The sequence below is a fragment of the Neolamprologus brichardi genome, chromosome 2 (genome assembly GCF_056152115.1).
Source record: "Neolamprologus brichardi isolate AB-2024 chromosome 2, ASM5615211v1, whole genome shotgun sequence".
Classification (NCBI taxonomy): Eukaryota; Metazoa; Chordata; class Actinopteri; order Cichliformes; family Cichlidae; genus Neolamprologus; species Neolamprologus brichardi.
In genome coordinates this window covers 3,469,304-3,486,193 of record NC_142105.1, presented here as the reverse complement: position 1 = coordinate 3,486,193, position 16,890 = coordinate 3,469,304, and the positions used below count along the sequence as shown (strand labels likewise).

The window sequence follows — 16,890 nt, the reverse complement described above, 5'->3', positions numbered from 1 at the left end:
CTGGAGAAGAAAACCTTGTCAGTGGCTGATGTGTTTTCTGCAGAAGTTGCAGGTTTCGGTTGTTAGATACAGCAATAACAGATAAGCTAATTATCCTGCCTATTTTTCTCCTTATCTTTCCTGCCACGATCTCCATGTAAGTGATCAAACACAAAGAAAAGGCCAATTCCCCTCCCTCGAATCCCGACGTCCTCGGGCTATGGCGATGTAGTTTCAGGTGAAAGATACTTGATTTAATTATGTGCAGAGAATAACCACACCTACCAACAGCTTATGGTGATGCAGATTTCAGAGCAGACAAGAGCAAAGCAGACGGCAAACAAAGAAACACCAAAATCAAAGTTTACTGAAACCTTTATGAGGCATATTGCTCATGAAACAATCCCCATTTCTACTCTACCAACACAAACACACACAGGACAGTCTGTGTCTGCACAGATACAGCTCCAAACTATAGATGGACACAAACGAGGTGGTTTGCTGATAAAACAACAGATGGAAGAAAGGACCGACCACAAAATTGATTATGTTAACCTGCATTTTTTGATTATTCTGGGTGTTCAGGCTTGATTTTCAGGTCCTTCTCCATAATATTTTATATCCCAGTCCTTCTATAGTACGTTTGAAAGCCATAAAGGTTGAACGTGACTCCTCTCCTCCTCCTGTCTTTGTAAGGAAAGACAAAGTCTTTACCTTCAGTAAAGGCATGTGAATGAATATTAAATGAAATGGTCTTTTAAAGCCTGTAATAATGGTGCTGCAAGCAGCTTCAACATAGAGTACAAGACTGGTAACGCATCGCCATTGTCCTTCTCTTTATTATCGAGGCTTCACTGGGAAAATAGTTATGAAATTCAGACTGTAGGCAACGTCCAGTTGACTAAAAATCACCCAGAATGTCTTTTTAAAGGCAAAATTTCAAACAAACTCAAATAAAGTGTCAACACCAAACCTGTCACACCAAAAATGGGAAGACTGTTTTTTGTGTTTTTCATTTGGAAGCTAAAAACATCAGAGATGGTTTTCTTGTCTGAAAATTTAGTACATTTCTTTACGGGAGCAAGTACCGCTTAATTTATATTACTGTCTGTGAAACTACGAGCTTCTCCAGATATGAGAAATTATAGGCAAAAACCGCTCGACTTGAGGATATTGAAGTCTACATCAGGTTTTAAACACCCGAGAAAACACTCAAACTTACACAGCAATCTGTGCAGATGGCAAATATTTTGTTTTTTAAAATGACATTTCTCTAAAACTCCTGAATTTATAAATGAAGATCAAGTCATACCTAATATTTACATTAAAACTGAAGCCTTTTGTAGCCCAAAACATCCTCCAGTTTCAATCGTGAGGGAGATAAATGTAATTAATCCAGTTAGGTAGTTTAAAGGAAGCATTTAAAAATATTCCCTAACAACCAACATAAACATGGCTATAAGACAAACGATGCAGACAGCATGCACCACAGGAGGAGGTGTGACTAGGAAGCCATGTCTGTTCACAAAAAAGGCTCAAATCTCGTGTTAATGGTTAAAGCAGCGACTTAACACATTTCTGCCACATTATTATTTCAGTAACAAACAACATTTGTAAAAGGAAAAAAGTCAAAAGTAACCTCAACAGGATTTTATTTGTTGTAGTAAAATCAAACATCTATCTAGCAGTTTTTCCACTCTTCAGTCTTTTTCTCTACTCTCTAATCTTCAGTGTGAAGGCCTGTAAGATAATGACAATGCTGATAGTCCATGTGCTTGAATGGATCAGATTAAACAACTTCTAGCCACATCTAAAACAGAGTCTTAAAGGAGAGGAGCCCAGTTTGTCAGATAAAATGGAGGGGGTGGGGTGGGCACGGGGTCTGGATGGGCTAACTTGAGCTGATCATGTAGAGGAAGTGGATGGGATGGGTTGGGGTGGTGGAGTCTCCACCGACAAACCCGTTGTGGGTTTTGTCTGTGGGAGGAAGAAGGGCACTGGATCACAGCTCCACAGGTGGCTCTGAGCGGGCCGGGTCACAGGTGATGGGCGACGGGCCGTATCTGATGTGGTCGATACTCAGAAGCGTCATCCGAGCAATCACATGATGTACACTTTCTCCGCCTGAGAGAAGTTGAAGACTTCTTTGGTTCTGGGACACACCACTTTGTCATCTTGGCGAATGGACAGAAGAGACTGGAAGAGATAATAATGAAATATCAACGAGTGTTTTATGAAACTTTATCATCAAGTCTGCATTTTAAATTGCTTCAACATGGATGGAAGCATCTTTACACAGTCCCAGCTGGCATCGTGCAGTTTACTCACATTGTAGCCGTAAACATATCCATTAGGCAGCATCATGGGAGGGTTGTTTTCATTCATGACCTCTCCAGAGATTTTACAGACTAGTCTGGAATTGGCGCAGTGGGCCATGGGTAGAGGCTGAGCCAACTTGTTAAGAGATTTACTGCACACTGGGCAGTCTGGGTTTTTAGAGGTGCCATCCTCCTTGTAGCACTGACTGGTTTGGAAATGGGAGTTAAGGATTAATGCAGTTTAGGGAATAACACACAGAATAGACCCTCCTTAGAACAAAAAACACCATCCATCTTCATAGAGCTTAAGAAGTTGAAATGACAGGGTTAATAGGAACCACACACTGGAAGGATACGGTGTCTTGATGGCAGACAGACCAGCCTGCAGGGTGATGGTGAAGACAGAGTTGTTTCCCAGCTGATGCAGTCTGTAATTGTCATATCGGAACTGCTGGATCAGCATCTTCCAGCGGGCTGGATCCAACAGATCCTGATAGATCAGAAAGAAAAAGAGACAATAAAAGGAAGATTTTTTTTTACAACTGCATTTCTGAAAAAATAATAAATAACCAAGTTTTTAAAATCCATTATCAGAAATTTGGATAAGGAATAAGATTCCACACATATTCATCACATTTATCTTCTTGGAGCAGTTTCTAAGCTACTTTTATAGCAGCAATAACAATAATAGCAACACTATTACACATTTTTACTTCCTCCAGAGTCTATTACAGTAATGCTCTCTTTTCTGGACCACCTAAAAAAAGACAAAAAAGAAGCCCCACTGAAAGTCTTAGATTCTGACTTTAATCAGCGATGTTGATTTCAAGTGAATTGTGATTAATGGTTTTTCCAAGAACAGCTGAGACTGTAGGCTGTAATCCTATCAGTAATGTAACTGAGTTGTCTAAATTAATTACAGTTTAATCCTTTTTAATTACCCCTGGCAGTATTTTTATTGAGCATGATTATATTTATGATTATTTTTATTATGATCATAACTAATCATGACATTGAGGAAAAACACTATGATAATAATGAAAGCTACTAAGCTCTCCCTTTAATAGCATACTGGCAGGGGAGAGAGGCTGTTTCTGTAACTCTGGCACGAGCAGCTGGCACAAACACTACACTGGCTTGCCTAAAAGCGAAAGAAAAAGAGCCAAAGGCTTTTTGAGAAAAAGCCCTGGTGACAGTGTGCCATAGTACGATTCAGAGGACGTTGGAGTGGAAAATTAAAAATAGCAGTGTCACTGAAAGCCTGTACAAAAAGGGAATTGAGTTTTTTGTAAAAGACAACGGAGGCCCTCTGGTGGCTGGTCTGTGTCTGTAGCGCTTTGTCTTTACTTCAAACACACAAGAAGTCCGGGTGGTTTGTTCACAGCTCTGCCCAAATATTTCCATGAGGACAGACCCATGGAGTTTAACGTTTTTCTCAAAATTTTCCCAAGTGTTTTTTTTCCTTCTTAACACAGAGCAAGAGATTTTCAACATAGCATTTTTAAACATATCAGTTTTCTTTAGAAAGCATAAATTATCTATATTTGAACACAGAAACAAAACAAAAATGATCAGGTCAGAATTATCAGCCCGACTGAAAATCTGACCTTTTTATTGAACCAAAGCACAAACTATTGCTGTGTAATGACTTCTGATCAAATAAAATGATATCCTTGTAGACATTCACACTAATGTTACCTTGTATGGAGAGATGTGTGTATCTGATGGAAAGGCCAGCATGCCCATCACCTGCCGAACCTCATCCAACTGTCCACCTTCTGCTTGGCTGAAGTGCTTTCTAGCATGTCTAATACACACAGAGAGACTCACAATCTCAGCAACGCAACTGCAAATGTGGAAATACATGAGTAAAAGGCTTCAGGTGAAAAAATTATGTGTGTGTGTGTTTTAAGTACCGCACTGCATCCATGCGCTTGTTTTGTCTGATGAGCTCAATGAACTCCTGGATTCTCAGACTGAACTCAAGACAACTCTGCCAGAGAAAGGAAAGATGGAAGAGGAGGCATCGAGTTTAAAAAATGAGGCAACCCCACCCCATGGTTAATTAATAATGTCCATGGAAATCGAGACAGAACAAACAGCAAAATGATCTGTTAATATTTTACCATCTAAATGGACTGAGCAGGGAAAAAATCCACATGTGTTACCAACTGGAACTATGGCTTTTCTGATTTACATATTGCCCAACTGGCAAGAAGCTAAACTAAACCAAATTTTACTAATGTTCTCAGGAGAAAGAAAAACAAAGACACGTCCATATAAATAATTAACAGCCAACAAGTCAGATTGACTCCCGTCTGAATTCTACTGAGGACTCAGACCCTGTCTAATAAAATCATTTTAGGATTAAAACGGGAACTTGCTGGGATTCTCAGCAGAGCGAAAGCTACAAGAAAAGCAATCAAGACTTAATTTTTTGCATCAAAAACCGGTTACACTGCTGACTGTTGGTTATTAGAGCCAAAACTATGCAATGTAAAAACTGATAGCAGGTTTTTTCAGGGTTCATTGGTATCAAAGCTGGTATTAAAAGCCCGATCAGATGCTAAGATAGTTCTTCAGTGTGTTCTTACTCCCCTGCTATATATAATAACAATGGCTTGAAACATCATTAATTATTCTACCTTCATCTTGCGGAGACGGGACTTGTTGTCATGGCACCAGGCCAGGCAAGTGGCTGTCTCCTGCCTCTCCAGAGACTCCTCCACCTCCTTAGCTGTGAGGAACATCTCAATGTTCACCAGATCCTAAAAACACAAGAGACAAAAAAAACAGAAAAACACAGGTTATTTCTGTATGTGAAAGGTATGTGTGAACGAGAAGATTTTTCTTTAACTAACAAGCTGACAAACAGCTCTGAGGGTATTAATTTAAAGAAGAACAGATCTATTAAAGTCTGATCTTCGCTACACATTTTTAATGAACTCAATCATGGCTTAAACAAAAGAAAACTCTGAGGATGTCAGAAACAAGGACGTGATGCTCATTAGGCTGGTTATTGAGTACTCTCTATAGAGGCTGACAGACATTGTAAAGAAAAAAAAAAGAAAAAAAAGAGAAATTCAAGACCATTGTTACCCTCCCTGGGAAAACTTGACTAACAAATATTCCTCAGAGAGCAAAATGTGTAATAGTACCCGAGGTGACAAAGTAACCCCGGGTAACGTGCTTCTCAGAAACTAAAGGCCTCTCACACTGGCTAACGCTGGGCTCACACTGTGCGATTTTTGGCCCATTTTGAGCCGATTCTTGAGTCGTGTGACCGTTTTGGCGATCGGCCCGATTTTGGCCTTCATCGTGCATCGTGTAGTCGTGTATTTCACCCAATCTGCTTGTTCATAAACGTGACAATTTGCAGTGTTTTGAAAGGAGCATTGCAAAAAAAAATTGGCATTTAAAGGAAGATACAAACAATCAATTGTTACACAGTGAAAACGCAATGAAAAATAACCATAATGAGTTATTACATTTGACCGTAAACAAACGTAATAATAGGATGATTCTTTTTTTTTTCAATTTTCCACAAGTCTCAAAGTGCAAAGCAGCCTGAACAATCCTTGACGCTGCACCTGAAACCAGGGGTGTCTGCGTGGGTTAACGAGAAGCGATTAACACCTCACGACCAGCTCCCGATCATCAATCGCTCGGTCCGTCGTGAGAGTGTCACCGCAGCTTCTCACACTGCGCACGTGCAAACACAAATGTCAGCGAAAAAGTTGGAGCAGCACGGCAGTGCAGCGTGTGATCTGGACACAAGCGATGGAGGCACTTGTAGAACTTTGGAAAGCTCATCTGAGCCTTTTTGATGTGGCCTCACAAAATGATCACAACCACAACAACCGTGAAAATAGTTGGATCTACATCGCTGCTCAATCACAGCTGCCTCATCAATGTTTTTCATTAGCAATTTAGCAAAGTTGGTGGTGGTGCGTGTCTGCGTGAGTGAAAGAGAGGGAGAGGGAGCGACAGAATTTCTGTTATAACCTTTTTATGGACGCACAGTGTGAGAACCCAGGTCGCATCAGAGCATCGGGCCATATAGTGTGAGGCCCTGCATTGTGACCTACAAACTTTAACCCCTGCGAGTCAATCGTGCAGTTTAAGCAGGAGCTGAATAACGCGACTGAAAAAAATCGCACAGTGTGAGCCTGGTTTAACGGTCATGTTTTTGAGCCCACGATCAGCAGAACACTGAACAACAGTGTTATCCATGTCACGGTTGAATGGAGAATGCCACTGCTCTTCCAAAAGAACACAGCTGCTCATCTGCTGTTTGTTAGAGAAAAGACACTGGAACCTTTTGGTCTAAATCATAAGCACTACATTTGAAGAAAAAAAAGATTCCAGCATCTGAATCTCATCCCATCTGAAACGCACTGTACTGTTAGAGTCATGGTTTGCAGGCCTTGTCTGCCGGTCCTTAGTGGAGCGATTCATTTGAATTATACCACAAAATTCTAAAATGTCAGGATGTGTCTGTAAAAAAAGAAAACTGGGTCGTGCAGCAAGACAGCAATGCTCAGCACATGTCATTCTACAAAAGAAGGATTAAAAAGAGTAAAGGTAATGTTTTGCAACATGTGCTGAGAAAATCCAATACAAATGCTCTGAAAGGACCTGAAGCAAGCAGTTCAAAACGATGAAGCCACTCAGAAGTTCTCTATCCAGCTGGGAGCCATTTAAGTCCCAGACAAAAATCACACAAATCTTAGATGATTAAAAAAAATATTATAAATATTAAAAAAATGTTCTGAAACAGTATCTCGAGGACAAAAAACTGTAAAATAAGTGAGAGGAAAGGTTTTAGAGACAGGCATGGATGGGGACTTCCTGTCCTGTATAGTAATCTCTAATTACAACTAGTTTGGTGATATGGTTTTTAAAATACTGTGTAGATTTCATGCATTGGCTCATGAAATCACACCATTCATAGCAAAGTGATGTCTGTGCTTCAGTATTCAAGTAGTTGTTCTTCCAGCAGAAACTGTGATTGTGTGGGCTGCATTCACCTGAATTTTTCAGAAAAAGAGAAGCACTGTAACGCTTTTGGTGTGTTTGGGCAGGGCATGTTTGTAAATAGACAGTTTTAACTGACAGCACAATTTATTTCCATGTTTTTCAGTAGTATTATCCACAGACAAACTTCACAGTGTTGGTTTAAAACACTGCATTTACTCTTTTAGTGATTCCACAGTACTCTAAGGCTACGTTCACACTGCAGGTCTTAATGCTCAATTCAGATTTTTTTGTCTGCTCGTTCACACTACAAATAAAATGCGACAGCAAACGCGCTCTAGTGTGAACGCTCAAAGCGGCCGCATGCGCAAAAGAAGATGTCACACACAACGCGCTCTGTTTAGACCCAGACCAACAGTATTGTTTGACTGATGGCCGTTAATATAAAGACTTCGGACTTCACGTTTCCCAATTTTTGCTTTAAGTTATTTTGTTATTTACTTAATAATGTAAATAACCTAATAATGATCCTTATTGCTGTTTTAGAGGAGCGGTGCTTCAAAGGATAGTTGCAGATTTCTGTCAGAATCTGCAGATTATACAGAACAAATAAAATGTTCACGTTTCTCCAACGTTGTCTTCCCAACAGTTTCACTAACATCTACACCGGATGGCCAGGAAGCGTTCACAATGTCTTCTCCTGTGCTGATAATTGGCGTCTGTCCTGTGTCAGTGACGTAAAAGACGGATTTAATGCGACATGACCATCAAACAGCAGTCGCTTTCTGAAACATCGGATATGTATCGGATTCAGTACCACATACGAAAGTGACCCAGATCGGATTTGAGAATATCGGATTTGTGCCGTTCACACTGTCACACCATGATCAGATATGGGTCGCATAGGGTCAAAAAAAAATCGGATTTGATGCGCTTTCGCCTGCAGTGTGAACGTAGCCTAATGCAGGCTCCCTTATGGCCATTTGGCTTGTTCTCTCATTAAAACTATCCCCATTTTAGATTTCCTATCAACAAATAAATCAATATCGCTGCAGATACAATTAAATATGAGTTCCCATTATCACTGCTCTTCCTGTTGGATAAACAAACCAATGTTTATCCATTATTAATGTAAAACCACATTCCTACTTAGGTGTCTCTACATGTTGTAGCTGTTTGTTATGAACAGAGGGCAGTGAGGAAAGTCGTCTTGTTCGTGTACGCGCTGTTGTTGGTCTTTTTGGTTCACCTTCAACTGCAAGTCTAAATCATAACAAAGACCTTTTCATGGTGTAAAGAAACAGAGTGTTAAGAACAATGAAAGCTGTCCAGTGTAGCCACAGTCTGTACTTCAAGCTGCTGCTGAAGTCCACTCTTGCTCCCTTTAACTCTACCTTTGCCTATCATCACCACCGTAGTGCCACATGCAGCTGTTGTTTTGATATGAGGCAAGGACGTGTGCAAAGACAGAACATCCATAATCCTTCACTCTCAATAGCTAAAAGCCACAGAAACACAAGGACAGTACCATGAATTCTGCTTTAAGAGTCAGGGCTGTATTCACTAAATCTCCTAACAGCCAAGGAGCAGATGGAGATCCAGCAGGGATCTGTCACAGATCTGAAGAGGGCCTGCCACTGACCAACCAGCTGGTTTGTATCAGCAAAATCCTTCTTGGAGTTAAACACTCTGTATATAAGGAACTGGTTAAAAGTCCTTTAACCCTTTAAGACCTACCATAGAACCAAGTCCACCAGAGCTTATATTATATTTTTACATGCTGTGGAGCCATTTTTGGGAGCATTTCAAGTTGCTATACATCAATACAACCATTACAGCCCAAATTTTAATAATATGTCTGCATTAAGTGCATAGTAATTACATAAATTGCAAAAAAGTGCAATAAACTACAAAAAAAATTAAAATATTTTTTGTTTTTTTAACATATATTTCTAGTTAGAGAAATTTAAGAGGCTTATCCCTCAAAACTGCAAATACAAAGAAGTTGCACAAACTAGTTTCCCACCACAGGAAATTTATTTTGAGTGTCTTCATAGTTTTATTTTTGAAATACACCAATTTTTATATACTGCAGGAAAAACGAAAATAAATATTATAGTGCAGATTTGCAAAAAAGCAGCATATGCATCAAAATAAACTATTTCCAGCAGTGCAATATGAGTCCTAAGCATCCCAGAAACGACACAGAAAGTCATAAAGTCAAACATAACTTTTAAAAACACCAGTATAGGCTCATGAGGCCCTGATGGTAAAAAACTACATTTCCGCAAAATGACGTCACTTCCTGTTTCGGGCAGGTCATTGGCGGACATGCGATAGTTCGTGCTGATGGACGTAGGAAGTGTTATGAACAGCTGATCGGATCGGCAAAATATGTTTCTGGAATATTATGTTTTTGTTGCTGCAAGTGCTTTTTATGCAGTTTTTGCAAAGCTTTATGTGGAAGGAAACCGTGACCGAGGACAAGCTGATGGCATAAGATGTAAGTACAACTCCTCCGGTTTCATATGCAAAAAAAATTATTGCGCTAGCTCACGTGGTTGCAGTGCTACCGGGATTTAAAAATAGTTCCGCAAAACAGAGCGTGCTGCTGTGACCAGCTTTAAAGGGTTAAACTGATGTGCAGAACGATAAGTTCTGAAGTATTCAAGTTCAGAAGTTAAGTTGCAATTACTCCTGCACTACATACTGAAAGTAAAGGTTAATACCTTTTCCCCTTGCAGATACATAATACTGGATCAAACCCTCAGTGAATAAATGTAAATCATAGAACAATTTCTTTAATTAGGTTCTCTTTTTAAAAAAAATATTTCAGGTCATATTTATGAAGAAATACAGAAAAACTAAACCTTTGCCTCTTTCTGTGCATGAACTGTAGGAGCCCTGTAATTACCTCTATACCGCTCTGTCTGGCCAGTTTCACAGCTGTGTTGTAGTAGCCACAGCGCAGCAGATGCTCCACCATCATGCGGTCCATCCGTTTCTTCTTCCACAGGTTAACTGAAGCTGGCTGGTCGCTGCTGTGCTCCTTTAAGTGCTCGATGCGACGCTTACACAGCTTGGCACTCTCGTCTTCTGCTTGAATGGACTCTGCAGCCTACGGGACACAAACACAATCACGAGAGCTACAAAGTGCTTCCTGTTAATTGTTTCTCTAAGAAGGATAATTAAAATGAATTATGTTTATGACATGTAGCATGGTTGACTGTAGAACAGGAACAAACCCTGAACACTGAAACCAAGAAGTCAGAAACCTTGAACGCTGCTCAAGTTTTGTTGGAACAAACAGACACGGCAGGATGTAAATTATGGATCACAACCACAAAGGAGTAATTTCTTTCCACTGTTACAAGTAGTAAGGACTCAGTGATCGTTCAGCACATAATTACAATCCTAGGCTCGCTTTTCAGCACATCTTGTACTTTTAGAGTAACTTTAAAAAGAAACAAATATAAAATTGTATAACACCAATTTAGATACGCATTGTTTTCCTGGTAGAAATGGAACAAAGCAACTTTTATTTTTCACTTCTCAGATTTCAGATGCCAAATCAGTGCGGTGTCTAATATGACATAATCTGATACACAATTAAAGTTCCCCCCTTCCCCCGCCCAAAATGAACCTTTTGTATCTGCTGAGAATGTCGACATAAAGGTAAAAATTTTATTTTTTTAAAAAGCAAAAGTGCGATTTGACAGCTCAACACACGAGCCACCATTGGAGCTTTCCTTGACAAACAAATGCAACCCACCTAATGAGGTGCTTTTGCTAAAACAGTGATTACTGTGGTTTTCCATGGTCGGCTCTACGTGAAGCAAGATTTTGTTTGGAAAAAAGATAATACATGTGATGTATAGATGTATAACAGCTTTTCTACTCCAGGTTAACAAGATGTAGGTGGTTGGTTCTGCTTTACCTCTTCACACTATTTTACATGTTAGGCAAAATGACGGTGTGCAGAAGTAACTTAGAAAGGCCCACAGAGCATGACCAAAATTTAGCTGCACGATTGAAGTGCCTCTTTTAAGGCGTGCACTTTATCTCTTTACAAAAAGCATCAAGTTATTTCTTCCCTCAATCGGGTTCAAACTAGAGATGGCACGATACCACTTTTTTATGTCCGATGCCGATATCATAAATTTGGATATCTGCCGATACCGATATGAATCCGATATAGTGTTTTTTTAATCAATAAAACTGTTTTTTTAATATCTTGCTGCATTTCGTATAAGTTCATACTCAAGTTTAAATAAACAACAACACTAAAGCTATTCTGTTATACCGGTATGCAAAAAATACACTGCACCCAAAATATTTCATAGTTCAGCAAAACTGCTCAATCTAATAAACTTAAACCTGCTCCATCCTTCCTATTCTGGTATTTTAAAGAGTACTTGTACGACGTGCTACGGTTATGAGCCGAGTTACGCCGTATCGCAAGTTTTGTGAGGTGCTTTTTTGATATTTAATGGATCGGATTACATTTTTTATTTCTCTCCGATATCCGATCCAGTAATTTACGTCAGTATCGGACCGATACCGATACGTAATATCGGATTGGTCCATCTCTAGTTCAAACAGCTGCCAAGTAAAATTGAGATTTCTCTGGCCTTCTGTTTTCTCTCTTTCCAGAAGCGAGATTTTAAATAATGCCAGAAACATTTTAAAACACAGGCCTGTAAGTGTAGCAATGACAACATACACAGGGATGACTATTATGATAAAACTATATACAGCTGCACAGTTGCACTTGAAAGCCATCTTCCTGTTGGGCCTGATTATCTCTGTCATTGCCTTTTTGTATAAAAGCAGTGCTTCAGACTGCTTCCAGAGAAAAGGCTAAAGTTGAAACTGATAGACCCTCTATTGTGTGGTCAGCTTCAGTGGAACAGAAAACAAGCAACCGCAGAGAGTCAGGGATATCAGAGATTTACTCTGTTAGGGATGAAAAGAACATGTGCAAAGCTATGCATGTTCATAAAATCAAGTGTTATCATAAAAGGAAGCGGAAAATATCGACTTTTATGCCTTCAAAAACATGACGTTCAAGAGCTGCAAACTCCCTCACTAAAACTAAAAGGAAACTTGGCACTCCTACCAGTCTGGAAGGACTTGACTGTTACACTTGGAAAATGTGTATGCCTGTATCTCTTACCTTCCTCTTCAGGGCACTGAGTTTCTCCACCACTCCATCCAGCAGGGACACCACCGAGTCAACCACGGGGAAGCTGCTGAGCGTTTTCTCCAGCTCCGCAACTACCATTGTGACGTGACTCGTCTCCCTGTCGATGTTCTTCTGAGCCGCTCTAAAGCGTTTGTTCAGAGTCTCGTATGGCACCTGTAGACATCATAAATGTTCTATTTCAGACATTCATTCAAGGGGATTAATGCATCTTAGTGTAATTTTATAAGCTACAATTATAGCTCAATATGTGAATTACCTCAAGACAATATGGTAGAAATCTGTTTAAATACTAAAGCTTTACTTTTTCTTATCCTTGATACAGAACAATTATCCTTAATTTGAGATGTTCTGTTCTCTAATTTATGCCGTTTCATCTGGAATGAAGAACAAAAACATGATGCTAAACTCCTGCTTAAACATGTCCTAATACTTAAACTGAAAAACTGCCAGCAGATTTCTGTAAAAATGTTACTTTCTCCGTCAGTTCACTTTAAATAAAACTTCCATATCAATTTATGGTCATTCAATTTTAGAACAGCAAGTAAGCTGTCACAACAGATTCAAGAACTTCATCCAGACCACAAAGAGAAGGGGGGAAAACACCATTTCCCCTCACCAGTTGGCACACACTGGAGCGCAGCCAGAGTCTGTAAACTTCTTCTGAAAACTCAGCTTGAAAAAGCTAAAAAAGCATTCGAAACCACATCCTTTTCAGAGAAACCTGCTTTGTTAAATTATGTACTGATTTTCTTTGCACAACAATAAAAGTACTTAACTAGTTTCATGTGATTCTTAATATTCCCTCTGCTGACATGCTGGATCAACAAAAGAAGTGCTTTGACCGATTGAAGGGAGCGTTTCTTTTAATTCAGAGCCAAGTTTATGTCACAGATTACTAAGATGGCGAGGAAGGAATCGGGGGGGACAAACTGGAAAATGCAGCACCAAATGCAAAGCCCAAATGGGCCGCATTTCTCAGATAGCTTACTTTACCACATATTGGTATATACTCCAAAAAATTATTGGATGTCCTTTTTTCGTATTACACTAACAGCTCCCATCAGAATATAACAGATTAAACATTACCTTTATGTCAGCCTCCACTCCCTAATATCTTTCAGTGACGACTACATTAGAGTCAGGATTCGCCACAGACAAAGTTTATACTTACTTATTGACCAGCAAATATTCTGTTTAAATGGTAAATGGCCTGTATTTGTATAACGCTTTACTTGGTCCTAAAGACCCCAAAGCGCTTTACACTATACACAATCATCCATCCATTCACACACTGGTGATGGCAGCTACATTGTAGCCACAGCCACCCTGGGGCGCACTGACAGAGGCGAGGTTGCCGGACACTGGTGCCACCGGGCCCTCTGACCACCACCAGTAGGCAACGGGTGAAGTGTCTTGACCAAGGACACAACGACCGAGACCGTCGGAACCGGGGCTCGAACCAGCAACCTTCCGATTACAAGACGAACGCCCAACTCTTGAGCCACGATCGCCCAGATCAACAAATAACTACCGGTACTCATAACTCAAATTTTTCAACACAGAAGATGATGATTTTAGCAAGATGTAAGGAAGAGCCGAGGTATATTTATAACGTAGGTAAAAGGTTTTTCCTGGCTCAGAGAGGGTCATTAGAGAGCATAATCAGTTTGCATTACGTCAAAGTCATTTCAATATGTCTGTGTTACATTTTTAATATAAATCTATTAATTGTCCTGCTGTCATTGGCCAGCTGACAGACACAAATGTGTAGTCTCCTCAATTCACAACACTTATTGAACATGTCAATGTTTTTGATTTTGTTCTGGGGAAAAACACATGTAGCAGGCTTTGGTAACATAGTAATATAGTAGCTAAATGGTAGATTGGTATGCTCTAATTAACTTTTACAAAACTCCGTGCTCATTTTTTTAAAAAGCTGCTTGAAAATGATTACATATTTTTTTCTGTGGCAGACTCATCCTCATGGCAATTCAAACAGACTCAGATAACTCTGATTTTTTTTATAAACAACTTTTTCTGTAGATGGTCATGTCAATGGCATACCTGCTGGCACAGACTGTGCTAACCCAGGTTTTTCCTGGCTCAAAAAGAAGGCTTTGAGGGTGGTGACCACACATGGAAGCACACATTCTCCTTTATAATTTAGCCATAAAGTCTTTTACTTGTTAACAGCTTTTCAGATACATTTTTATAAAAAAAATAAATAGCACATATCCTTAAATAATCCATAAGGCCCATGTCTGCAAAATTTTTTTAGCTGCATGTTGGGAAAACTGAAATATCCCCTTTCTGAATTTGACTGGCTACTAGATGTTATAACATTGCTAAGATTAGTAACCCCTTTATGATACGACCTTGATTTAGTCAAGAGTGAACATGTAATTCAGCCATGAACACAAAGCAGACTGTTATCACAGTAAAAGCCATACAGTATATGAGTATGGTGGTTATCATTCATAATTGTGAATCCTTGGAAGAGACAACAGGAAGCCCATTTCAAACAGCAAACATTACATATTAATAACAATCACAGTAATAATCAATACAAGGCTCAAGTGATTTAATTATCATTTTGACTGCATTTTGCTCTCAACATTTCAATACCTTTGTGTCTTAATTGTGAGATCTTTATATATGCTTAGTAATGTAGAAATACAGATCAGATTAGAACCTTCTTCAGTTTCTGGGACAGGCATTATTACAATGATAAAATCCTGCTCAATACAGCTCCAAATGTAATCAACAGTGCTGTCCTGCAGCTGTAGACTCCCATTTGATGCCAATTACAACCATCACTCCTGTCTTAAAATGGTGCCCATCATCTCACTGCAGCATCCAACCATAGCAGCCAGAGACATCCCCAAACCAAAGCCATGCATGCTCAGCACAGAGGCATTTTAACATCAGCTGCAGCAGGAAATGCCTCCATCCATCATGCAACATTACACAATTAGTTACCACACAAAAGCAGTAAATGCGCCGGTACTCACAGCCCTGCTGTCTTTATATGACGACGCTCTCCTGATCACAGGAAGCAGCCCGGACCTGTCTTTTAGCAGCGGTGTCGCAGCAGCAGCGTTATGTGGAATGGAGGAAAACCGTGCGTGTGTGCGGCGGCGGCAGGCTGTGATTTCTCTCACTGGCCATTTTGAAGTACAGAGAGGCAGCAGCAGCAATCTGATGACACTGCGCTAACTCACAGTGCTGCTTCTCCGCCTGACAGCACCTGGTTAGTGGATCTTCCTCCTCCCCCGAAAGCTTTAAACCCACCTATCTCCGAACCAGCCCGGATTTCGCTTGCTTTGACGTTATGAATTGGGCAGGCTGCTCGTTAAACACGACAAATACTGGTTTTAAGTGCCGTAGCTAAGCTAACGGCCGAGTTAGCAGGCCAATCACGTTTGCATGTCATTTCTCTGACTGGGGGCGAGTAACCATGCTGCTTCCATGTAACCATATAAACTGTAACCCTTAAACCTCCTATCCCAGTGTCTTTTTTAAATGTCCAGGTCAGCGCAGGAGACAAGCTGTACACTCGCACACATACACTACACAAAAAAGCATGCTTCCCACAAGCCAGCCATCTTTAAGGTGATGCACCATTAGGTAGGTGGTAGGTACTTAGGTGAGCTCACGAGCCATGGTTAAAAGGATAATCAGGCCAAACCCAACAAAAAGTCAAGCTATCAGCTTTTGGGCCTCTGACGGACTCAGAGTCCATAATAAAAAGAATTAACCCAGCAGGAAGCTAACCAACTAACCCCCAGCTTATATCATTTAGGGGACCACTCATATTTTTACATCCGCTCATAAAAACAAGCACTTTACGGACCCTAGGTGCCTGGCTAAGCTAATTCAGCTAGCGTTAGCCTCCCTGACGAGTTCACTCGCTATCTAATGAACGACTAATTCCGATTTTTTTACAAGTGGCACAGCACGCATTGCGTATTTTTGCAACTGCAGACTCATTGAGCTATCAATATACACCATTTTGCGTTTGTGTTTACCTTCAGGGTGGGATATTCTTGGACTTTGAGAGCCATGGACAGTTGAGATGCTGTCTCCTGCACCGCCATCTTGGTTTTGTGGTTTTCTTGTGGTTGTTTGTGTTTTTTTTCTATCAGCTCAGAATGGGCTCAGCGCTCACTATCGCCATCTGGTGGGACGGTGTAAGTACTGACTCTGAAGACGTTCAGGATTCAGCACTTACTATGCAAACATAACGAAATGACGTTACCTTGTGCACAACATTTACACACAGCACAACACGGACGGACGTACATACACAAACAGTAGGAGGAAAATAAATAAAAAATAAATAGGATAATAGAAAAGTATTTATTCCTTACAGTTATTTGCTTGCATTCCTAAACATAAACGTTTTTGTAG

At 40.1% G+C, this 16,890-nt stretch overlaps 1 protein-coding gene across 1 annotated transcript; it reads right to left on the bottom strand.

Annotated features, from left to right (window-relative positions):
- Positions 1 to 800: 800 nt before the first annotated feature.
- On the bottom strand, positions 801 to 16,616 carry maea (macrophage erythroblast attacher, E3 ubiquitin ligase). Its single transcript, XM_006804533.3, has 9 exons — positions 16,509 to 16,616; positions 12,451 to 12,633; positions 10,189 to 10,392; positions 4,943 to 5,065; positions 4,214 to 4,290; positions 3,996 to 4,104; positions 2,654 to 2,787; positions 2,308 to 2,503; positions 801 to 2,175 (listed from the first exon to the last, which is right to left on the bottom strand). Exons 1-9 carry the CDS (start codon positions 16,575 to 16,577, stop codon positions 2,080 to 2,082), a joined length of 1,191 nt encoding a protein of 396 aa, XP_006804596.1. The 5' UTR covers positions 16,578 to 16,616; the 3' UTR covers positions 801 to 2,079.
- Positions 16,617 to 16,890: the final 274 nt, after the last annotated feature.